Source organism: Lepus europaeus, chromosome 14 (assembly GCF_033115175.1).
Source record: "Lepus europaeus isolate LE1 chromosome 14, mLepTim1.pri, whole genome shotgun sequence".
Taxonomy (NCBI): domain Eukaryota; kingdom Metazoa; phylum Chordata; class Mammalia; order Lagomorpha; family Leporidae; genus Lepus; species Lepus europaeus.
The window spans coordinates 13,313,555-13,339,555 of NC_084840.1; the positions used below are offsets into that span (position 1 = coordinate 13,313,555).

The 26,001-nt window shown below is 38.0% G+C and overlaps 1 protein-coding gene across 1 annotated transcript in view; it reads right to left on the minus strand.

The window, feature by feature from the left end:
• Positions 1-26,001, minus strand: part of ZBTB41 (zinc finger and BTB domain containing 41) — a 51,075-nt gene that overhangs the window by 15,304 nt on the left and 9,770 nt on the right. The window contains exons 4-9 of the mRNA XM_062211542.1: positions 24,874-24,943; positions 21,707-21,854; positions 12,871-13,000; positions 6,615-6,710; positions 4,601-4,707; positions 2,303-2,408 (exon numbers count right to left, since the gene is read on the minus strand). Coding sequence (XP_062067526.1) covers positions 2,303-2,408; positions 4,601-4,707; positions 6,615-6,710; positions 12,871-13,000; positions 21,707-21,854; positions 24,874-24,943 — 657 coding nt within the window. The remainder of the gene's footprint in view (positions 1-2,302; positions 2,409-4,600; positions 4,708-6,614; positions 6,711-12,870; positions 13,001-21,706; positions 21,855-24,873; positions 24,944-26,001) is intronic.

Sequence of the window (26,001 nt, forward strand, 5' to 3'; positions counted from 1 at the left end):
ATCTGAGAAGGCTATTACAATGCTCCGTTTGTTTCCAATTCCAAATCTGTGTGAGGCACACATTGCAGCACGTAGGATGACCCAGCTGCACTGTAGTAAGCCATGGAAGAGATTCATAAAAATGTAAAACAATGCCACTCTTCTAATTTCTTTAGCTTTATATTTTTATAAAATGCTACTTACATTAGCATACATGTGTATTTTAAATGAATTAATATCTGAATATTTTCAGTTTTCTCAATGATTTATGTAATTCATGTAATACAACTTGTATGTTGGATTTTTCACATTACATAGTTTATAACAAAACAGCTCCTTGCTGAATAATTGTTAAAGATATAAAGAGGTCTTGAAGGAAAAAAAAGTTATAGAACCCCTTTAGCTAGTGAGTTTGTAGTTCTAACTCTTTTTTCCATCTATCCTCACAATGTGTTGAAGTTCTTTTGAATAGCATCATGCATATTGTTGATTTTCCCAGCACTCAGCAACATTCCTAGCGTATACTGAATTAATAATTCAATGAGGGGCTGGCATTGTAGCAAAGCAGGATTAAGTCACCACCTGCAATACCAGCATCCCACACTGGAGCAGCACTTCAAGTCCTGGCTGCTCTGCTACTAATACAGCTCCCAGCTAATGAGCCTGCGAAAGCAGTGGAAGACAGCCCAAGTACTTGGGCCCCTCCCACCCACACGGGAAACCAGAATGGAGTTCCTAGCTCCTGGCATCAGCCTAGCCCAGCCCCAGTTGTCACAGCCATTTGGGGAGTGAACCAACAGATGGAAGTTCTCTGTCTCTTCCTCTCTAACCTCTACTTTCAAATTAAAAAAAAAAAAAAAAAATCTTAAAAAAATTAGATTAATGAGTGAATTTAGTGAAAAAAATAATAAACATATGAATGTAAAAAAAGAATACAAATAGCACACTCTCCTCTTCAAAATGATCTTTTATGTACTACATTTATATGCACTATGCATATCTTGCTCATATGTAGCACTTTTTTTTTTTTAAAGGTTTATTTTATTTATTTGAAAGACAGAGTTATAGATACAGGTAGAGACAGAGAGAGATCTTCCATCTGCTGGTTCACTCTCCAGATGGCTGCAATGGCTGGAGCTGCGCCGATCTAAAGCCAGGAGCCAGGAGCTTCTTCTGGGTCTCTCACGTGGGTGCAGGGGCCCAAGGACTTAGGCCATCTTCTACTGGTATCCCAGGCCATAACAGAGCTGGATCAGAAGAGGAGCAGCCGGGACTAGAACCGGCGCCCATATGAGATGCCAGTGCTTCAGGCCAGGGCACTAACCCACCGCGCCACAGCGCCGGCCCCTATATGTAGCACTTTTAAACTAAGCTTCTTAGAACCACAGATCATGTCTGTTACTTATCATTCACCCCAAATATCTGGTCTGGGAACATGAATTCTTCCAACATTTTATACTCAGTAACTAACTTAAGTTAAACTGTGAAATCTAAATTACATTAAAAAGCTGATGTTCAAGACAGCAAATGCTTCCTTCAGATAAAACATTTTATTTTAAATGCTTAGTGTGATTAGAAACAAGTTTAATTTCTGACTGCAAATGTTTTCTAACTGCTGTCTTACTAAACATAGTATTTAGGCAGTATATTTAGCTTTCAAAGAGCAAAAGCAACCAAAGATAAATAATATCCCCAAAGAATTCCCAGATTTCAAATTAGTTATTGACTTCAAGATCTACCACATTTTAGCCTCTGAAGTACTCAAAAACAAGCAGGAAAAAATATGAGTTAATTCTTTTAGTTCTACAAAGAAGTAACAGATGCTACACAAGAGCTGGTTAAACTATCACCAGTTGGGCCGGCGCCGCGGCTCACTAGGCTAATCCTCCGCCTTGCGGCGCCGGCACACCGGGTTCTAGTCCTGGTCGGGGCACCGATCCTGTCCCGGTTGCCCCTCTTCCAGGCCAGCTCTCTGCTGTGGCCAGGGAGTGCAGTGGAGGATGGCCCAAGTGCTTGGGCCCTGCACCCCATGGGAGACCAGGAGAAGCACCTGGCTCCTGCCATCGGATCAGCGCGGTGCGCCGGCCGCAGCGCGCCAACCGCGGCGGCCATTGGAGGGTGAACCAACGGCAAAAGGAAGACCTTTCTGTCTGTCTCTCTCTCTCTCACTGTCCACTCTGCCTGTCAAAAATAAAAAAAAATAAAAAAAAAAAAAAAAAAAACTATCACCAGTTGAACAGAATGAACAAGACAAGCAGTAACTTGCCTCCAACTGAAACTCAGCCAATGTTGTAATTATCAGAAACTTTGGTTTTTCACTTACTTTTGCCATACTTTCTCTCCCAGGTGCACACTTTTATAATGAACAGTGAGATGATCCCTACGACCAAAACATTTTCCACATTCTTCACACTGATGAGCCTTTTCACCTTAAAACAAACAGCCACATATTTTTATTAAAATATGCATTTCAATTAACAAAAACTAAAATCTTTTGGTGTGAAATGTACAATGAAAGCCAAGTCATCCTTATTTTGGACTGTTTCCTTTACATTCCCTATTCAAATATGTTTCTTCAAAGCATCTATGCTTAAGTCATGCATGTAAATCCTTTCCCTACTTGGAGATGAAATAAGAAGTCTCTTGCTGGCCTGCGCCGCGGCTCACTAGGCTAATCCTCCGCCTTGCGGCGCCGGCACACCGGGTTCTAGTCCCGGTCGGGGCACCGATCCTGTCCCAGTTGCCCCTCTTCCAGGCCAGCTCTCTGCTGTGGCCAGGGAGTGCAGTGGAGGATGGCCCAAGTCCTTGGGCCCTGCACCCCATGGGAGACCAGGATAAGCACCTGGCTCCTGCCATCGGATCAGCGCGGTGCGCCGGCCGCAGCGCACCTACCGCGGCGGCCATTGGAGGGTGAACCAACGGCAATAGAAGACCTTTCTCTCTGTCTCTCTCTCACTGTCCACTCTGCCTGTCAAAAAAAAAAAAAAAAAAGAAGTCTTTTGCAATACACCTCAGATCTCACCTTTCAATGTAACAAAGCAAGATAGATTAAGTAATTTCGAAACTCAGAATTTTAAAAAATTTTTATATTCCTAAAAATGTATCTTTGTATCCCTAAATATATATTGATGTATAGAAATGTATTTTATATATTTATATAAATATTCCTAAATATATAAATATAAAATATTTTACATTACTAAAAGCATATATACATATGTATGAATGTATGGATATAAAACACTCAAACCGGTTTACATTAGAGATGATGCAATGTTACTATTTTTAAGAAGTAAAAAAAAAATCTGATTTTCAGATCTTTGTACTTAATTTTAAAAGACTTTCACCTATGGGGATTTCTTATATTCACAATGAGCTAAAACACAAATGTAGTGGAAAATTCTAGATAAGTCCAATTTCTCATCCCTGTTCTTGCTTTCAGTTACAAAGCCTTGGTCTTTAAAAATTCTGGTCTCAATATTTGTGTGCAATGTCAGCATGTGATCTCTAGAATTAGGAATCCCAAGTTCTTCTAAAAATGAAAACATATTCATTCCAATGAAGAAAGTTATCAGATCTTTATCATTTACAAGTGGTGATAATAAATCAGACTGGCTTGCTGAGACTTTTAAGCAAATGATTACTGTCTGTTATACTTTTTTTAAATTTTTTTTTTTTTTTTTTGACAGGCAGAGTGGACAGTGAAGAGAGAGAGAGACAGAGAGAAAGGTCTTCCTTTACCGTTGGTTAACCCTCCGATGGCTGCTGCGGCCAGCGTGCTGTGGCCGGCGTGCTGCGGCCAGCGCACTGCACTGATCCGAAGCCAGGAGCAAGGTGCTTCTCCTGGTCTCCCATGGGGTACAGGGCCCAAGCACTTGGGCCATCCTCCACTGCACTCACGGGCCATAGCAGAGAGCTGGCCTGCAAGAGGGGCAACCGGGACTTGAACCCGGTGTGCCAGCGCCACAAGGCGGAGGATTAGCCTAGTGAGCTGCAGCGCCGGCCTGTTATACTTTATATAATACTAGTAACATCACCTGTTCTGTGTCACAGAGATGGCTCTTTACCATTACTGTAATTACATAATTGTTCCCTTAGCACTTCTTGAACAACAAAATTGGAGGAAAAAAACTCCCAAATATAAAAATTATAGAGTACAAAGATTTGAAATTAATCATTAATGTACTATTAATGTACTCTTCCAAAGACAGTTTCAAATTCAATATAATGGAAAACTGAACATCGAATTATAATAATTTTCTTTTTAAAAAATTTTGCTACTTTTTCTCAAAATTATCCAAGTGACAAATATTACCATAGTTTCTCCCTTTGTGAAAAGTGCCAATACCAATCACCACACAAATACACATAATATCCAAAATGAAAAACTTGAGAATTATTTAAACTTTATAGTCACAAAGTAAACAAACATGTCATAAAATTATGTTGCTTTCAGCTACTTTTTAAAAAAGGCCTTTCAGATCACTATTTAGTTACAAAGGAGCAACCAAAATATACCAACTTATTAAAATTACAGTCAACATAAACATGATGTAATAGTATGTCCTTTCCAGATATTTTTTAAAGGATTTCAGAAATAGCTATACAAAACACAGCTTACCTGAATGTATTTTTTTGTGCTTCGTAAGGTGGTCATGACGAATAAATGTTTTACCACACTCATCACATTCATATCTTTTATCATCGTGATGCACTCGTAAGTGAAGTCTATAATAGAAAAAATATTAAAGATGACTGAAATGGATATTTCAGAAAGAAAGACCTTGATGGTTATTAATTCCTCTGTTTTTATAATTTTCAGAGTCCTTCCCAGTTTTTCATGATATGAAATCATGGTTCCTATTCATCTCTTTAAAAAAGCATTTCATGGGAAACATTTGAACTAGAGGTTAAGATGTCAGGTAGAATGCCCACATCCCAAGTCAGAGTGCTTGAATTCGAGTCCCAGATGCCTGTCCAAAACCAGCCCCCTATTAACAGGCGTCCTGAGAGGCAGCAGGTAAAGGCCCAAGTACTTGGGTCCCTGTTACTCATATGGAAGGACCCAGACTCTATTACTGGCTCATGGCTTTGGCCTAGCTCAGCCCCAGAAGTTATGAGCATCTGGGGAATGAACCAGCAGCTGAGAGGTCACAGTCTGTCTCTATCAAACTAATAAAAACAAAAATTTTTTTTAAAGAGCATTCAATATTTGCTCATGCTGAAGCCACTTCTGGGTGATATTCTTTCTGGACTTATAGATCTTATATCTGTTTAACTGAATCTGCCAAGTATCTGGGGGTATCATCCATTTAACTAGCCAAATCTAAGAGATATGGGGAGAGGAAAAAATAGAAATTAAACAAATGGAGTAATTGTGATATTGACAGCAAATGATAGCACAAATGATAGAGAATCTATCTGTAGATAACTAATACTATTTACATATAGTTGAAAATTTACTATATTAATAATTATATTACATTTTACTACTTTTCTCCACATTTATAAAGTGTGGACCATTTTCAGGCTGGCATTGTAGTGAAGTGGTTTAGGACCCCCTTCTTGTGACACCAGCATCATATGTTAGAGTGCCAGTTCAAGTTCCAGCTGCTCCACTTCTGATCCAGCTTCCTGATAAGGTGCCTGGAAAAGTAGCGGATGATGACCCAATTACCTGAGTCTTTATCACCACATAGGAGACTCAGATGAAGTTCCTAGCTCTTGGCTCCTGGCTTCAGCCAGCCTAGTCCTAGGTGTTGTGGGCATTTGAGAAATGAACCAGTGGAGCGAAGACAGAATCTCTCTTTCTGTTTCTCTCTTTCTGTCACTCTTTCATATAAAATGAGAAATTTTTTTTAAAAGCGTTCATTTTACTGTCACTCAAAGACAGATTATAAAACTCTTTTTACTCGATTATTTTTATCCTCATAATCCTTTATCTCCTTGCAAAAGGAGTAACTTTCTCATTCACTAGTTTTCAAAGCAGGTAACTGTAACTGAAACCAGTAAACTGGCGAGACTAAATCTAAAGGAGAAATATACTGCTTTAACATAGAGAGAAATAATAAATAAATCATAAATATTAGTCTTAAAATTCTTAAGAGCCTAAGAAAAATTAAAACTGTATATACATTTCACAATAAGGAATTATATATTATTTATTTAGAAAAAAACTTTCCATAAACTGCAAATGTAGTCAGGGATTCAACCATAAAAATAATCAAATAAGTTATAAGTACAACTAATATACAGAAGACTTTCTAAAACTGAGGATTCCAGAGTTGTAAATTTTGCCATATTTTCATAGTAAGGCATCATTTAATGAACAGTAGAGAAATATATTAACTTTAGAACATCAGACTTTTAATACATTTTCAAAATAATAAATATTTTAATAACATTAACTTAGTAAAGACTTTAGTAAACACAATAATGAAATATTTAATAATACTTCATAATATAGAATGAAGGTAATAAAAATATTGGGGGGAAAATTTAGTAATAATTTTTATGCATCATAAAGCCCAAGAAATGATTAATTCAACAAGCTGAATTAGAGAAATGATGAAAATCTGGAATATGTAGATTTAATTTTATCTCATTCAATTTAGAGAAAAAACAGCTTTATTCACCTGTATGAGCTTCCATGGCGAAAACTTTGTCCACAAATACTACAAAGATGAGGCTTTTCTCCACTGTGGATTCTTAAATGTTCTTTCAAAGTAGTTCTGTGTTAAAAAAAAATTATATATTTAAAGATTTTTTAAATGTCAGTGTATAAGCTAACATACTACAGCAACTGTCTTTCTCTTACAAACTTTTGCTTTTTGTTGGACTACTCTCGTCAGTATACAAAAATGTTTGCTCTATTTCCTTACAAAAACAAATATAACTTTAATCTCCACCACTGGTTTGCTTAGAGAGCTGATTATCTAGCTTAAGCAAATTTTGAAGAAGTATAAATTTAAAATGTTCAACTGTTACTACTGAATTAGGTAAAGCTGATGTGAATTTTGGTGGGGAAGGTGAATACTATTTAAGTAATCAAGTTTATCAACACTATTCTTTTCAAATATGTGCTGAGGAATTTGACCTAGTGGTTAAGATGCCTGGGTCACATATCAGAGTGCCTGGCTTTGATATCTGGCTCTATTCCTGACTCCAGCTTCCCACTAATGTGCACTTTGGGAGGGAGCAGGGATGGCTCAGTAATCAGGTTCCTGTCACCCACGTTGGAGAACTGTCTTGAGTTCTCAGTTCCCAGCTTCAGTTTGGCCCAGCACTAGCCCCTGAAGGCATCTGGGTACTGAAACAGTGGATGGCAGCTCTTTCTATCTTTCAAATGAATAAATAATAATAATAATAATGTTTTAAGGGAAATAAAACATTACAGGTATGTCCCATTTCCAGAAGCTGATAGGAAAAAGCAACCTGGGGCCAGCATTCTGATGCAGAGGGTTAAAACACCATTTGTGATTCCAGGATGCATTATCAGAATGGTGGTTAGAGTCCCAGCTCTCCACTTCATTGACTGCTAATGTGACTCGGAAGGCGCAGATGATGGTTTAAGTACCAGGGCACCTGCCACCCATGCGGAAAACCAGGAGAAATTCCTGGCTCCTGGCTTTAGCCTGGCTCAACGCTGTTGTGGCCATTATGGGAGTGAACCACCAGATGGAAGATCTCTCTCTATCACACTGTTTTTCAAATAAATAAATATTAAAAAAAAAAAAAGTAAAGAAAAAGAAAAGACAACCTATATAAAGGATGTAATGGTTGCTATTCTAGTCTTCCAGTCCCTGTGACTCTGCAAGGGTGATTGTATGAACATCACTGCTCCAAGTACATCATCAGCAGTTCCTATATTCTAAAATTCAGAATTTTTCCACATTATCTAAAAGTGCTGGGTAAAGATGTTATTTTAAGGAAAAAGGAAGTAAAACTAAGAGCAAGTGACCTCTGCAGGCTTTTGGCTGTCACTACTACTTAGTGTTTATTTCACTCTCATACATAATAAAATTAAAGGCTTTGTCAGTAGATAGTGCTCTTCTATAGGCCCACCAATCAAGAACAGGTGACACTTTGTAGGCAACTCAGTTTTGGGGAAAAATACTCTTAGACTTCTATTACAGTAAAAAGATACAAAGTTATATTTCTTTGTTTCTTCTTGTTACACAAGGGGAAAAATTAGATTATAATGCATATAAAACTTTGTCAATCTGATAATATATTTTCACATAAATATGGCGTACTGGTTTTCCTATCCTATCATTATATGTATCTGTTATTTTATGGGAATGACATTCATAATTTTTATTATGAAAATTTTATATACTGGAATATATAAAATTGATAGTACACACAGCTTAAATAATAGTATTAATCATTTAAGTGCAGGTTAAGAATGAGAACATAAATGTATCTTTTTTAAGGACTTATTTATTTGAAAGGCAGAGATACAGAGAGAGAAGCAGAGAGAGAGGTCTTCCATCTGCTGGTTCACTCCCTAAAGGGTTGCAAAGGCTGGAGTTGGACCAGGCCAGAGCCAGGACCTTCTTCCAGGTCTCGTATGTGGGTATAGGGGCCCAAGTATGCAGGCCATCTTTCGCTGCAGACAGAGGCTAAACCTTCTACACCACAGTGTTGGCCCCACATTACTGTATCTAAGCTACATCTATATGCTGGCTCTTCCCTAATTTCACCCTCCTAACTTCTTCTCCAAAGTATGTTTATGTTACGCATTTCCTTTTGTTTCATATATGCAGATACACACACATATATAAAAACAACGTTTTGTATGTTTTGAAAGGCTGAGAAGCAAGCATAAACCTAACAATAGCACCACAAATAAAGAGCCTAGAAGATAATATAAACACCGTTGCTAGATCAATATCAAGCTGCAGCTTCCTAAGAGTTAACAAGAAACTCTTTTGACAAGCCAATGGGTAAAGTAATGCATTAATACCAGAAACCACTGGGTTCTCCCAGGGGGAGCAACGGACAGAGGTATAGTAGACTGACAGAAGTACAGTCAAAGTGAGTAGGCCGATCTTGTTGCTAAGCTTACTTAATATGACCTGGCCCTAATTCTCATAGATGGCTCAAAAAACATTTTTGTAAAATGAAATGAGTGTCATCAGTTCAGTCAACCAGAAGAGCAGAACAAGTAGGAACCTCACTAGCACACACCTCCTAAACAGGGAGAGTACAGATAAGAGGCAGATTCACTACAGCATTCTGTTCCCCGGATATGCACTCGGTCACACTACTACCAGTGTGGACTACACACTCCTTATGCTGCACATCTGACATTTGGGGACTGACTCTCACCATCCTATAATGAACTGGCTTTCTTCTCTCCCATGTTAGAACTATTTTCTGTAGCCCATCTTCTCTTTATGGTTTTACTCTCCTTTCGGTTCAGTAACTTCATGACTAAGACTAGATTAGGGGCCGGCGCTGTGGCATGCTGGCATCCCACATGGGCACTGGTTGGAGTCCCAGCTGCTCCACTTCCAGTCTAGCTCTCTGCTGTGCCCTGGGAAAGCAGTGGAAGATGGCCCAAGACTTTGGGTCCTTGCACCCGCGTGGGAGACCCAGAAGAAGCTCTTGGCTCCTGGCTTTGGATTGCCGTAGCTCTGGCTGTTGCAGCCATCTGGGGAGTGAACCTGAGGATGAAAGATCTCTCTTTCTCTCTCTCTCTCAGCCTCTGTCTCTCTGCCTCTCTGCCTTTCAAATAAATTAATTAATTAATTTTAAAAAAAGACTACATTAAAGGGTAATTTGTTGACATGAAAATGGCTTTAGGGCCTGGCATGATGTAGTGGATAAAGCTGCCTCCTGTGACACCGGCATCCAATATGACCATGGTTCAAATCCTGGCTGCTCCACTTCCTATTCAGCTCCCTGCTAATGCACCTGGGAAAGCAGTGGAGGATGGCCCGAGAGCTTGGGCCCCTGCCACCTCTGTGGGAGATTCAGATGGAGTTCCAGGCTACTGGCCATTGTGGCAACTTGAGGAGTAAACCAACGGAAAAAGATTTATTTCTCTCTCTCTGTAACTCTGCCTTCCAAATAAATAAATCTTTTAGAAAATGGCTTTATTCTGTCCTCAAACTTGATTGTGTTAATTTGAGAACAGATTTCTACGTTGGAGAATATTCTTTCAGAATTTCGAAGGTACTGCTGCATCATCTTACTTCTAGTGCTACTATTGAGAAGGTACACACGGGCCAGCGCTGTGGCGCAGTGGGTTGATGCCCTGGCCTGAAGCACCAGCATCCCATATGGGTGCCCATTCAAGACCCAGCTGTTCCACTTCCGATCCAGCTCTCTGCTATGGACTTGGAAAGCAGAAGACGGCCCAAGTCCGTGGGCCCCTGCACCCGCCTGGGAGACCCGGAGGAAGCTCCTGGCTCCAGGCTTCGGATCGGTGCAGCTTCAGCCACTGCGGCCAACTGGGGAGTAAACCAGTGGATGGAAGACCTCTCTCTCTCTCTCTCTCTGCATAACTCTGACTTTCAAATAAATAAATAAAATAAATCTTAAAAAAAAAATAAAAGAGAAGGTACACATAATTCTACTCAACGTATGTGACTTTTTCCCTCTCTAGAAACATGTTTGTTTGTCCCATGTACTGAAATGTACTGACATATCTTGGGACAAGTTTCTTTTCATCTAATTTATCTAAGCATATGAATTGTCTTTTTAAAAAAATTATCTATTTTATTTGAAAGGCAGAGTTACAAAAAGAGAGAGAGAGAGAGACACAGATCTTCCATCCGCTAGTTCACCTCTCAAATGGCTACAAAGGCAGGAGCTGGGCCAAACTGAAGCCAGAAGCCAGGAGCATCTTCCAGGTCTCCCATGTGGGTGAAGGGGCCCAAGCACTTGGGCCCTTTTCCTCTGCTTTCCCAGGCCCATTAGCAGGGATCTAGATGGGAAGTAGAACAGTCATGAATTGTAATGGTGCCCATACGAGATGCCAGCTTCACAGGCAGAGGCTTAAATTGCTACACCACAGCTCCAGCCCTTGAACTGTCATTTCCAACAGGCAACTCGTGTCCTTCAGTTCTGCAAATCTTGAATTATTTCAACAATTTCCCCCCTCCATTTTCTCTGTATTTTCTTTCTCAAACACCTATTATTCAGATGCTGGTCTAGTCCTTTAATGTTCTGATCTTTATTTTACAATTCTGCATATTTTTGCTCTGGTTTTGTCCTTCAACTAGGTCTATACTCTGGCCTTCATTCTTTCAGTATCTGAGAGCTCTTTTTTTTTTTTAATTTGAATGATTCTCTTGCTTAATGGATTCTGTATCCTCAATGGGGAAAAATAGTAATTGTTTATTTCTTTTTGTTTTCTTCTTCCTTTATATTCATTTTCCTTGAAGAGTGTATGTGTGTGTGTGTTGGAATCTATTTCCCAAAGTTTTTCCACTGTCCTGTAATCCTTGCCTCTCTGGCTCATGAGTTTAACTGTAATAGGTTAAAACATGGATGGGAAGGTCAAAGAACACAAATGGTTCTCTTTTTTTTTTTGACAGGCAGAGTGGATAGTGAGAGAGAGAGACAGAGAGACAGGTCTTCCTTTTTGCCGCTGGTTCACCCTCCAATGGCCGCTGTGGCCGGCCCATCTCGCTGATCCGAAGCCATTAGCCAGGTGCTTCTCCTGGTCTCCCATGCGGGTGCAGGGCCCAAGGACTTGGGCCATCCTCCACTGCACTCCCGGGCCATATCAGAGAGCTGGCCTGGAAGAGGGGTAACTGGGATAGAATCCGGCACCCCAACCGGGACTAGAACCCGATGTGCCGGTGCCGCAAGGCGGAGGATTAGCCTGTTAAGCCACGGCGCCGGCCTACACAAATGGTTCTTGATGACTGCTTTACTGCAGGTGCTCTCGGTGTGTCACTAGTTATGGACTATATATGGCCTTAGACTGTTTTCAGGGAATAGTCTTCTAACCTGCTACCTGGAGAGTAAAATATAAAAGCCAAGATGTTGGCCAGGATAAGGCCTGGCTCACTGCTGTCAGCATTCACAATGCATTTGATCATGTAACAGCATGGCACATGCCAGTCCAACTTTCTGTTGGGAGAAGGAAAGGGCAGGTATTCAGAAGCAATGGCATGTGTGATGGTGGGAGGGAATCCAATGAGGCAACTTCTATAAGTTTTTACTCTAGAGCTCCTTGTTCTGCCTTTCCTTCTCCCCAGTATCCAGAAATATCTGATACTGCCAATTCTTAGACCTTTTATGGATTCTGCAAGGTAAACTGAATTCTCATTTTTTTCACCACTGCCACTTTCAATTGTATTTTCTAGATCTGCTAAGTCAGTTAAAACTCATCCATATGCTTTTTAGCTTCCAAACCTGTGTCATTCTTGTCACCTTTCTACTCACCTTGTCTTCATTGCCTTTAAAAAACAACACAACAAAAACTTGAGGCAGGTGGTACAGTGGGTTAAGCCATGGGACTCCCGATTCCCTTATCAGACTACCAGTTCAAGTCCCAGGTACTCTGCTTCTCATTCAGGTAACTGATAATGTGCCTGGGAAGCAGTGGAAGATGGTTCAAGTATGGAAGATCTCTCTGTCTTTATTTGCTGTCTTTCAAAAAGAGAATATCACTTTAAAGACAAAAACTGATTCACTTATTTTTAGTGGGATTTCAGAAAGAAATAAAATTATGTGTATGTTACCTACAAATACTTTCTCCATATTATTTTCTATAATATTTAATATAAATCCTTTTTCCTTATATTTCAAACTGAAGCATAATTCAGGTATTTTGTATCTTGCATTAACTGAACCCTTATAACTTATATTCGCTAATTACCTCTACATAACACTATTGGGATTTTTCTGGGTATGCAGATGATTCTTTACCTTTCTCTTACTGATTTTCCACAGATAAAGCAAGTCCATTTTCTTTTTCCACCATGAGTACATTCTATATGGCGTTTCAAATTTCCAGTGTCATTAAACTGGCGGCCACATATGTCACATGGAAAAGGACCTTAAACAAAAAATAATGTTCAGTTAAAGTTTACATATATGCTAAATTAAATTTATAGGTATGTCATAATTTTATGCCTAGTACTATTAGTTCATATATCAAAAGGCACTATAATTATTTGTTTATAGCTTTCTCTTCCCTTCCAGACTATTTATTCCTAGAAGGCAGATTATAATCATCTCTGTATCTCTAGAGGCAAATATAAGGCTTGGCATCTGATAGACAAGATAAATGCTCAATAAGTTAATAAGTAAAGCTTTAATAAATTAATAATAATCACTTGCATAGTTTGAAGAAAATAAAACTGCCAAAATGAGCATATAACATTAATTTATTAACTTACTCAGCACTTACTATATGTCTGAGTTAATTTAAACAGCCAATTTCTAGTTTGAAATCGGACTGGAACAAAGTAGAAATCACTACATATTAAATTTCTGAGAAAAGGAGGTAATGAGAAACTTTGGAAAAATAAAGAGAGGACTTACTATTGAGCTCATGGTTTGGCAATATACTGCTGTCCCTAATTACAACAAATTTTTAGTGACTGAGTAGATTGAAAATACTGGGCCATACTTCTGTTTAACCTTATAAAATTAAACCCAGATGTCTCAAACTAATACCAATATGAGCATTATTCTGAATTTCAACATGATTTTACCAAATAAGCAACTGAAGAGAAGACAGAGTTCAACTGAATAGCAAACTACAAGGAAGATGAATGATGTGTAAGGAAGAAGCACAGCACATGCAGTTCCAGGAATCTGTCTATTTGGAAGAACATGTCTCTGAATTTGGAAGAATAAACTGCATAAGGACTTCTAATAAAGAATTAATCATAACAGCACAATGAAAAGACAATGAGAAATGTGCATACTGGAATTCAGAAACATACCTATCCATAAGCAAAACTGCTTACTACAGTAGGTTTGGGGAAATTTCAACAGAGGACCTCTAAATGCATTTCATATTAAGCATCTTTAATATATTCTTATTTAAAATGTCAAAGATTTCAATTTCCATGGGATAGGAATCTTTTACCAATTTGTTAACTCACTCAACAAATATTTATTCTTAACGCCTATCTATCACTGTTTTAAGTACCATGAGAAATCCTTCTACCTTAACCCACTCAAAAAAGCCTCCAAGCAGTTGCAAAAAGGAGTATTTGCAGAATTGAAGATAAACAGGTGAAGTCAGTAAGAATGCCAAGATGAGCATGTTAACAGGAAATGTTACAGGTGAAGAGTGAGATATTTACTAATAAAACTTTTTATAAACTAATAACTATATGTACAGCTAAGGACTCCAGAGGGGCTAAGAAAGAAATGGAGCATTCTCTTTCACGTTGCTACTTACCAGAATTTTTCACAGAAAAATTCCTTATATTGGCTATTCAGTTTTACATGCAGCAAAGGCTCTTTGAACCTTTATTTATGAAGCTAAGTTGGGAATTCACACTAAAGCCAATCTTCATGGAACTCTCCAGATAGATTAGAATCATAACTTCTGACTTTTTAAAGCCAATCTATAACATTTACATTTACAAATACTGATATATAAAAGATCTCTTAAATGTTCAGACTGTACTACTTATATAACTTTCCTTCTGACTTAACAATATATAATCCTAATGTAGGTGTTACAAGTATGACTTTGAATGACCTAAATCAGTAGCCCTCAAACTGATATCTAGGTCAAGTGCACCAAAATCACCTGGGAATTTGTTAGAAATGAAAATTTGGGAGACATACCTCAAGCTTCCTGAATCACATATTCTAGGTATGGGACACAGCAATTTATTTTTGTTGTTGTTTTCTCTGATCTGTTTAAGAATCAGAGAGAGAGAGAGAGAGAAAGTGTTCCCATCGGCTGGTTCACTCCCCAAATACATACAATGACAAGGCTGGGTCAAGGCCAAGGCTGGAGGCCAGGAACACAATCAAGGTATCTCTGACTTGGGTAACAAGAGCTCAACTACTTGAGCCTACTATTACCTCTCCAGGTCACGAATTAAATCCAGGTATTCAGATATGGGATACAGGTATCTTAAGCTCTGGGGCAAATGTCCAGCCTAGCAATTTGTTTTTTAACAAGCCCTCCAAGTATTGTAATGGACACCAATTTTTGTGAATCATTTACAGAGATTCAAGGAAACAGATGCTTATGAACTGAAATGCAAAAGAAATGAAATACATACATACATATAAAAACAGGACATCATGGTTCTGGTGCTATGGCGCAGCAGGTTGACGCTGTCTGCAGTGCTGGCATCCCACAAGGGTGCCAGTTCAAGCCTCACCTCCCTGCTAACATGCCTGAGAAAGCAGAGGAAGACGGCCCAAGTTCCTGGGTCCCTATACCTACATCGGGGACTCAGAAGTTCCTGGCTTCTACCTGGCCCAGCCCCGGCAGCTGTGGCTTTTTGAGGAGTGAACCAGCAGATGGAAGATCTCACTCTCCATAACTATGACTTTAATATAAACAAATCGATCTTTTTAAAAAATCACATCATTAAATATTATTAAATATCATTACTAAAATATTGCTTGGAATATTATATATATGTGTATGAGTACTATAAAATATTTATTGCAATATTCTATTTGATTCTATTTGGCCTAAAATGCAAAATCACCATTTTATTTCACAAATGGTATTTCTTAAAGGTATTAAAAATAATAATACTAAAAATGATGACATATTCAGAGAAGGGGAATGCAAATGATGTCTGGCTCCAGACCTGGTACTTTTACACAATCTCACATAATCCTCACAATCCTGTTCTACCCTACCATCAAGGAACCTGGAGCTCTGTGAGGCTGATCCTTCATCACACAACAGGTATTTAATCAGATGCAGAAAACAAGCCTGGCTATGAAGTCTTCTACTTCCATTTCCACTTCATGCTTTTTCTTCTACTAACTGTCAATCCAATCTAATAAACATCAACTCATTAAAAATTATACAAAATTACCAAATCATTTGTAAAATAGTCGAGTGGGTTCAGCATTATAATGTAATGATTTATTTACTTGTTTAATTACCCAATGCACTGTAATTATTTTGGCAGGAATGGTGTCCCTAGATTCTAACCCAGATGTTAGGTAGCACAATGTTAGGTATTTTCAGTTAATATATACTATCCTGAACATCACGTGTAATTCCTTGGGTATTTTCCTCAGGAAACTTTAGTTAGCTAAAGGTGAGCTGAGCTTTACCACCTGCCATTCTTGACCACCAACCATACCACCTCTCCTTACTGAACACTGGAGCATGACAGAAACATGAATAATCTTTTAATAAGTCATAAAAGTCTTTTAGTTCAACCACTTTTCAGGAATGTCCTCCTCAACAACATTAAGCTGATCATCAGTTCAGTATATGTGTACTTTCACTAATGGGAAAGTAAATACTGTGCAAGACAAGTTATTTTAATTTGTAAGTTCTAAAACTTAAAAAGGACATAGAAGGAAGTATGTTAATAAAAAAAGTCATACTTTGCTATGATGTTTCCACAAGACAGGACACAAATATTATCTACAGTTTTCATTTCAAAAGGGAAAAAGCCAGGGCCAGCACTGTGGCGCAATGGGTTAACGCCCTGGCCTGAAGCGCCGGCATCCCATATGGGCACCAGTTTGAGACTCAGCTGATCGACTTCCAATCCAGCTCCCTGTTATGGCCTTGGAAAGCAGCAGAAGATGGCCCAATTCCTTGGGCCCCTGCACCCACGTGAGAGACCCGGAGGAGGCTCCTGGCTCCTGACTTCAGATCGGCACAGCTCTGGCTGTTGCGGCCAATTGGGGAGTGAACCAGCGAATAGAAGATCTCTCTTTCTCTCTCTCTCTCTCTCTCTCTCTCTCTCTCTCTGCCTCTCTTCTCTGTGTAACTCTTTCAAATGGGAAAAAAAAAAAAAAAAAAAAAAAAGGGAAAAAGCCCACAAATTCTCCAATAAAAACTATTTTTCCTGGAACTAAAGTCTAAAGAACTTTCTCACATGCAACATGCAGTCATCAACATGTGTCCAACAACAGTTTTGGTAAAATCTGTTATTATATGATGGTTTCTTAGAAATGCTGACATGAAGCTCCATAAAAGAACAGCTTAGGGTTAGTCCTGAAAGATAAGTAATCTTCCAGCATTTATTAGCCTTTATACCAGAATTAAGAAAGATTTAGTATCCCCCTATTGCACAATAGAGCCTTGGAAGTGTTTGAAAACAGCTACTTTATCTCCCTTTACCAAACAAAATATTTCAAGGTCCTTCAAACTTTTTCACATGACATAAATTTAAGACTCTATATAACTCATTCTTATATATTTTTCAGCATCAATATTAAATGGGGGGCCTGGCGCTGTGGCATAGGGAGTAAAGCCACAGCCTGCAGTGCTGGCATCTCATATGGGCACCAGTTTGAGTCCTGGCTGCTCCACTTCCAATTCAGCTCTCTGCTACAGCCTGGGAAAGCAGTCGAAAATGGCCCAAGTCCTTGGGCTCCTGCACCGGCATGGGAAATCCAGAAGAAGGTCCTGGCTCCTTGCTTTGGATTGGCATAGCTCCAGCTGTTGTAGCCAACTGGGGAGTGAACCAGCAGATGGAAGACCTCTCTCTGCCTCTCCTCTCTCTGTGTAACTCCAACTTTAAAATAAATAAATAAATCTTTAAAAAAATATTAAATGAGGTATTCAGAAATAAACATAATTTTCCAGATCAATTCAAAATCAGACTATTACCTTGTCTGATTCTGAAAGACATACCTGTATTAATATAGTTTGAAACTAAATTGGTTTTTGTTGGTATCACATTATTCATTCATACTGGGCCTAAACAGCCTCTGCTTCTGTCCTGGGCAGGCAATCAGACAGTTAAGCTCCCAGTGGAAAGCTCACATCCCATATCAGAATGCCTGGGCTGAGGCACTGGCTCTGCTCTCAATTCCAGCTTCCTGCCATTGTGCATCCTGGGAAACTGGAGGTGATGACATAAGTATTTTGGTACCTACCACCTATGTGAGAGAACCAGATGGAATTCCTAACTCTTATCTTCAGCTTGGCTCAGTCCCAGCCTTTGCAAGCACCTGGAGAATAAACTAGTGGATGGGAGCTCTGTTTCTCTCTCCATCTTTCTGCTCTCAATTAAATAAACACACTTAAAAATATAATTTAAAAAGCCCATGCTATTAAGCCCATCTGTACAATAAGGAATTTGGTTTTTCTACCATTTTATTGTTCCTCAAGACCCAATGACTAAAAGTCGGATCATTCTGCTAAGTTTGCAACTTGTATTTATTCTTAATTAATTTTAATCTATTCTAGTTTTGACTTACTGTATGCCACTTTTTTTTTTTTTTTACATTTTGATTTTCTGGTATATTAAATACTAAATACCTGTCTTAGTTTTATGGCATCTATAAATTTCATAAACATGTAGTATTTATTTTTACCAAAGTGGTTAATAAAAGCATTGTACAGGACAGGGAGAAGGCTTCTACTTGAGATGACAATAATTCATTATTGAGATTAACTCTCATAAATTTACCAGACTACAAGCCTCTAACATAGCTGCAGCAATAGGGAGAGAATTACTCAAATGAAATACTGAATTTCAAGTATACCAAGATTATTATATTTCCTGAAAAATGAAGTTTTTTTTTCCAAAACAAATATGTCCCATCAGAAACACTCTCAAGCCTACCCAAATATCAACTGTGGGTAAATGACATACTTGCCATCAAATTAATAGAATGTTTATCTCTAGAATTTGCAGTATGTATTATATATAGTTCTCCCAATCTATATGACTTCCTCCGCCTAAGCCAAACACCTAAGTTCACCAAGTGTGGCTCAGTAACTCCTGCACATTAAATATTTAGGTATAAATCTAACAAAAGAAGCACAGGCTCAATATAAGGAAAATGACAAAATTGATTTAAAAAACAAAGAACTAAATAAATGAGGAGATATTTCACGTTCATGGATAGAAAGAATCAATGTCATCAGGATGCTAGTTCTTCCCAAATTCATCTATAGGTTTAATGCAATCTAGAACCAATCCCCAGAAAATTATCTTCTGCTGATCCACAAATTTATTTTAAAGTTTATATGAAAAGGCAAAATATTCAGAAAACACAACACAATATTGAAAGAGAACAAAGTTGGAGAACTGATGCTATCTGACTTCAAGATTTACTATGAAGTTAGAGTAATCAGACAGAACAAAAAGATCAATGGAATAGAATAAAAAGTCCAGAAATATAGCTACAATAATTGTCAACTTATGTTTTTAAATATGTATTTTTCATTAATTTCCATGTAATAATTGTACATATTAATGGAGTACAGTGTAGTAGTTCAATATTTATAAATGTGCAAAGATCAACAAAATAAGCATACATATCACCTCAATTATTTATCATTTCTTTGTGCTGGGAATATTCAAAATTCTCATTACTAGCTATCTTGAAATATACAACTAATTGTTATCAAACACAGTTACCCTTTTCTCTAGAACATCAGAAATTATTCCTCCTATCCAACTATACCTCTGTAACTGTTAACCATCCTTTCTTCATGCCTCCCTTCCCCACATCCTCCCATGCTCTGGTGTCTACTATTCTACTCTCTACTTCTGTGCGATCAACTTTTTGGATTCTACTTATAGGTGAGAACATGACGTATTGGTCTTCCTGTGCCTGACTTCTTTCACTTAACATAATGTCTTCCACTTCCATCCATGCTGCTGTTCACTACAGAATTCCATTCCTTTTTATGACTGAATAATATTCCATTGTACATATATGTATATACATCTATGTATGTAAGTATGGATTCATATTCCATAACATGTATATGCATGTGTGTGAAGGAATGGATAGACATAGCATATGTGACTTTTTTTTTTTTAAGATTTCTTTATTTATCTGAAAGTGAGAGTTACAGAGAAGGAGAGGTAGAGAGAGAGAGAGAAAGATCTTCCATTTGCTGGTTCACTCCCCAAATGGCCACAATAGCTGGGGCTGAGCCAGGCCAAAACCAGGAGCCAGGGGCACCTTCCAGGTCTCCTTATGGGTTCAGGGGCCCAAGGACTTGGACCATCCCCTGCTGCTTTCCCAGGCACATTAGCAGGGAGCTGAATCAGAAGTGGAACAGCTAGCACTTGAACCAGTACCCATATGGTATGCTGGTGCTGCAGGTGGCAGCTTTACCCACTATGCCACAGTGCCAGCCCCAATATATTATAATTTTGACACACTGATTTCATTTCTTTTGGATACATCCAACAGAGGGACTGTTGGATCATAACAGCAAATGTTTTTCACAATGACTGCACTAATTTACATTCTTAATAACAGTGTATAAAAGAGCCACCCTTTCTCAGCATCGCTGCCAGTTTTTGTTATTTTTCTGTCTTTTGGTTAACTGATCTTTGACAGAGTGAAGGCAACATAATGGAGCAAAGAAAGTCTTTCCAACAAATGGTGCTGGGACAACTGGGCAACCAAATGCAAAAAAAAAAAAAAAAAAAAACTGAGCCTAAACATAGACCTATATCCTTTGCAAAAATACACTCAAAATGGACCATGGACTTTAACGTAAAATGGAAAACTATAAACTCTTAGAAGTTAATGCGAGCAAAAATCTAGATTTTTGTGTTTGTCAAGAACTTTTTAGATATGACACCGAAGGCAAACATATGAAAGAAATAGCTGACAAGACATATTAAAATTAAAAATTTGTTTTGAGAGACACTGTTCAGATAAAGATAAGTCAGAGATTAAGAGAATAGTTAGACACTTATTACAATGGCCAAAATTCAACAACACCAAATACTGACAAGGGTAAAAGAATGATAAGAATTGTCTTTCATTGCTGATGAGAATACAAAATGGTACAGTCACTTTGGTAGAGTGTTCAGTGGATTTATACAAACCAATTACCAAATGATTAAACCTTCACAGTCCCAGTTACCTAAACAAGGAAAACTAATGTGCACATAAAATCCTGCACACAAATGTTACAGCAATTTTAATCATAATTGCCAACACCTGGAAGCAAGCAAGATGTCCTTTAGGAGATGAATGGTTAAACACTAGTCTATCCAGTCAATTAAATATTATTTAGCACCAAAACCAAATAATAGCATGACATGAAAAGACATGGAGGAACCTTAAGTGCATATTTCAAGTGAAAGAAGTCAATCTGAAAAATAATTAATGATTCCAATGATCTGAAATTCTGGAAAGGGCAAAATCAAGAGAGTAAAAAGATTATTTACTAACCACCAGAGGATGGAGTTAGGGGTGGAGGTGGGGAACGAACAAGGAAGCACAGTAAATTTTTAAGGCAGTGAAAAATACTCTGAATGATACTATAATGGTGGATACCCGTCATTACACATTTTTCCAAACCCAAAGAATGTACAATACCATCAGTGAATCCTAATGTAAACTAAGGACTTTGGGTGTTAATGATGTGTCAATATAGGCTGGTCATCTACAATAAATGTACCACTTTGCTAGAGGATGTTGGTAACACACTATGCATGTACAGAGCCAGAGAGCGTAGTACAGGATTTTTTGCTGTGAACCTAAAACTAATCTAAAAAATGAAATTTTTTAAAAGAAAAAGAGTAGTTCAACAGTAGCAGCATGATGTGATAATCAAAAATTCCCATGACTACTTAAGAAAAAGGAAGCTGCTTACCCAGATGGAACTTTTCTTGATGCTTCAACCGTGCAAAGCGTGATTTGAAATGTTCTTCACAATATGTACACTTAAAAGGTTTATCTTGAGAATGCAGGATCATATGTTCCTCCAAGTGTGGTCTTCGAGTAAAAGATTTCTTACAAATCTAAATGAAAATGCATATAAAATAAGAGAACCTGGATTAAGTATTAAAATGAAAAGCTCATTAGCAAAACAAAAACAAAAACAAAAACCCACAAAAATGTAAGTAAAAAGAAAGTTTACCAAACAGAAAATTTACCCAAAGTATACTGGAATTCTAATTGGGCAAGAAAATAACTCCTGGAGGAATTATATTAAGGAGTAAGATAGCTGATTTTCAACTCATTACATTTCTTTTTTTTTTTTTTAAATACTGATTTTTCTATTTTAAAGGTGGAGTTACAGAAAGAGGGTGAGACAGAGACAATGAGATCTTCCATCTGATTCCCCAAATAGCCAAACAGCAGGGATGAGGCCTGGCTGAAGCCAGCAGCCTGGAATTCCATCTGGGTTTCCCACAAGGATGTTAGGGACTCAAGCACTTGGGCCATATTTTGCTGCTTTTCCAGGTGCATTAGTAGGAAACTGGATCATAAGTGGAGTGGCCAGGACTCTACTCATATAGGATGCTAGCATCAAAGGTAATGGCTTAACCTGCTAAAACCACAATGGCAGCCCCAACTCCTTACATTTCTAACAGGCCAACTTAATAATATATCTTAATTCTAGTATCCATGTTTATATATATATACACACATACATACAACATATACATATATATACATAAGTATATTTAATTTTTTAAATTTCAAAGGTGAAACTAAGAGAGACAGAAAGAGATCTCCCATTTGCAACAGCTGGGGCTGGGACAGGCTGAAGCCAAGAGTCAGAAATCCAATCCAGGTCTCATACACGCATGGCAGGCACCCAAGTACCTGGGTCATTCACTACCTGCTGCCTTCCAGGATGCACACTGGCAAGACACCAGAATCAGAAGTTCCACATGGAATACAGGCATCCCAAGCAGCATCTCAAAACATTGTACAAAATGCCTGCTTCAAAATCTGCTTGAAATAATTTATGTATCAGTAATATAAAGTTTCATTATTGTTGCCATATATTTTCTTAGAAATATGAATAAGAAATCACAGAAAAACCATTACAAAATTTATCTCTTAAAGCAGTCAGAAGGAAGAAACAACTTCTAAAGAAATTTGACCTATATCTGATTTTACAACAAAGTGGAAGAGGCCACTATAACAACAATATGGCCTGTACTGTAAACCAGGAACAACGCTACAGAATTCCTTGATTCTTTTACTTGGTTCTCACAATCGTCCCATGAGGTAGACATCAGATTGTCATCATTTATAGCTGAGGATGGTGAAACTTAACAAGATGTTCCCTTATGTGGATTCAAATAATTAATAATTAATCAACTTCAATTTCAAGAAGCTTAAATGAGAGAAGAGTGAAAATTTTGCTGTTTATATAAACTGAAACTTTGGAATAAAGGAAAGTGATAATTGGTGCCCCTTTAAACAATATTCACTAAATATTGAAAAAAAATACTTTAAGTGTATGATAGAATAAAGATGTCCACAAATTCTTTGCTATCCCCCCACTGAAAAATAGAAGTCTAATCCTCTCCCCTTCTTCTGTTCTGCTTATGACTTTTCTGACCAATATGATGTTGCAGAAGGGATATTCTAGGATGTCTGGGCCAGGCCACAAAAAGCCTTCTAGTCTTTGCCTTTCTTTCACTCACCCATGGAACCTATCTGCCATACTAGAAGGAAGCACAAGTAGCCTCAAAATGGAGAATTCAGGCTCCTGGTCAACAGTCCCTGCTGATATCCTAGTCATCAGCTAATACCAATTTGCCAGCCACTGGGAAGTGGCCCCAAACCAGACCAGATCATTCACCAGCAGAGAACAGAGTGGCATCAAATTATACTAGGTAGAACAACAGAAATACCTAACAAAGCTTTGATTCAAATTCAGAGTTTTGACCCATCAAAAGGGTGAGACAGAAAAAAAAAAAAAAAAAGGCTGTTTAAAGCTACTAAATTCTGAGGTGCTTTGTCATAAAGCAATCGACAATCAGACATGGAGGGGAAATTCTAAAGTTTTACACTCTGATCAGCAAATTCACAATTTACCAACACAACTGTAAATCCATGGTATATTTATTTCAACAAAAGAACTAAGATTTCCACTTCTCAGGCCCATCATCTAAAAACTACCCTATTTTAGGATCAACTAACCAAAAAAAAAAAAAAAAAAAAAAAATCACGATAACATTGCATAAAAAGAAAAATTCTAAAAATGAAGGGGAGGGTTTTGGTACAAAGATGAAGACACTGCTGGGGAGGCCTGCATCCCATGCTGCAGTGGCTGAGTTCGTCTGTCAGCTGCACTCCTGATTTCAGCTTCCTGATAATGTACACCCCAGGAAGCAACAGGTGATGGCTCAAATAGTAGGGTACCTGTCACTTATGTGGGAAACCCAGACTGAGTTCCAGGATCTGGGCTTTGGTCTGGTCCAATCTCAGCTGTTATTAACATGACTAGAGCCTAGGGAGATTACTGATGCCATAAACAAGAGTGTCAAATTGTTAAGTCAACAACAGGAGTCACTGCATAGTTACTCCTCATGTGGGATCTCTGTCCTTAATGTGTTGTCCAATGTGAATTAATGCTATAACTAGTACTCAAACAGTATTTTACACTTTATGTTCTGTGTGGATGCAAGCTGATGAAATCTTTACTTAATATATACTAAATCGATCTTCTGTATATAAAGATGATTGAAAATGAATCTTGATGTGAATGGAATGGGAGAGGGAGCAGGAGATAGGAGGGGTGTGAGTGGGAGGGAACTTATGGTGAGGAAAAAGCCACTGTAATCCATAAACTGTACTTTGGAAATTATACTTACTAAATAAAAGTTTAAAAAAAAAAATTGAGGAGTGAAGTAGAGAGTGGAAAAATCCCTCTCTGTCTCTCTGTCTTAATAAGTAAATGAAAATTTTAAAACAGTGATATGACCTAAGTTTATCACTTTAGAACCTATACTTTACTTTCCCAAAAGGCAACATTACATTTACTTTGGTTTTCTACCACAAATTTAAAACTCTTACATCGCATTTCCAACTTTCACTCTTGGTCTTCTTGATGGAAATAAATTCTTGTGCATTTTCAGGATGAAATCTATCAAAGGGGAAAAAAAACACATTGATCAGGAACAACTGTATTAGTTAACTTGGTATTCCATATGAATAGTTATTATAAGAATCAGATACTGGTTCTTTTCTCAAAATGACAGGCACACATGAGTTCCTTAAGACTACAGATACCATTATCATTTAAAAAGTTTATAATAATTATATCTAAGTTTATGAATAAGAAAGTTTAGTCATATTTTCAATGCATTTAGGAACCTAGTTGTTTACAGATAATCTACAAAGTAATTCACTTGATTAGTTTTAGTCCAGATTTCTGTAAATTTAATTTTAGAATATGCAACATTGCACTAAATTTTCCTTCAAAATATTTGCATATATTAAAAAAGGCTGAATACAAGAAATAAATTTTCAAGATTTCTCAAACCATATATTTGACTAGATACATTTGCCAAAACCCAAGATAGAAAACAGGATAATCAAATGACTGAGAGGACTTCAAAAAGTCTGTGGAAATACGGAATTGAAAGGTAAGTTCATTTTGGTGCAAAAAATTTCTGAAATTCATACATACTTTTCTCTTAATATGCTTTCTCCATGAACCTTTTAAAAGCCCCTTACATTTTAAACATTTGTATTATTGACTATTTTCTTGCTTCAATGTGGAAAAAAACTTTATCTCAATTGCATGAATAAAAAATAAACTAACACTCAATGTTCTTTTCTTTTTTTTTTTTTTTTTTTTTTTTTGACAGGCAGAGTGGACAGTGAGAGACAGACAGAGAGAAAGGTCTTCCTTTTGCCGTTGGTTCACCCTCCAATGGCCGCCGCGGTAGCGCGCTGCAGCTGGCGCACCGCGCTGATCCGATGGCAGGAGCCAGGTGCTTATCCTGGTCTCCCATGGGGTGCAGGGCCCAAGGACTTGGGCCATCCTCCACTGCACTCCCTGGCCACAGCAGAGAGCTGGCCTGGAAGAGGGGCAACCGGGACAGGATCGGTGCCCCGACCGGGACTAGAACCCGGTGTGCCGGCGCTGCAAGGCGGAGGATTAGCCTAGTGAGCCGCGGCGCCGGCTTCAATGTTCTT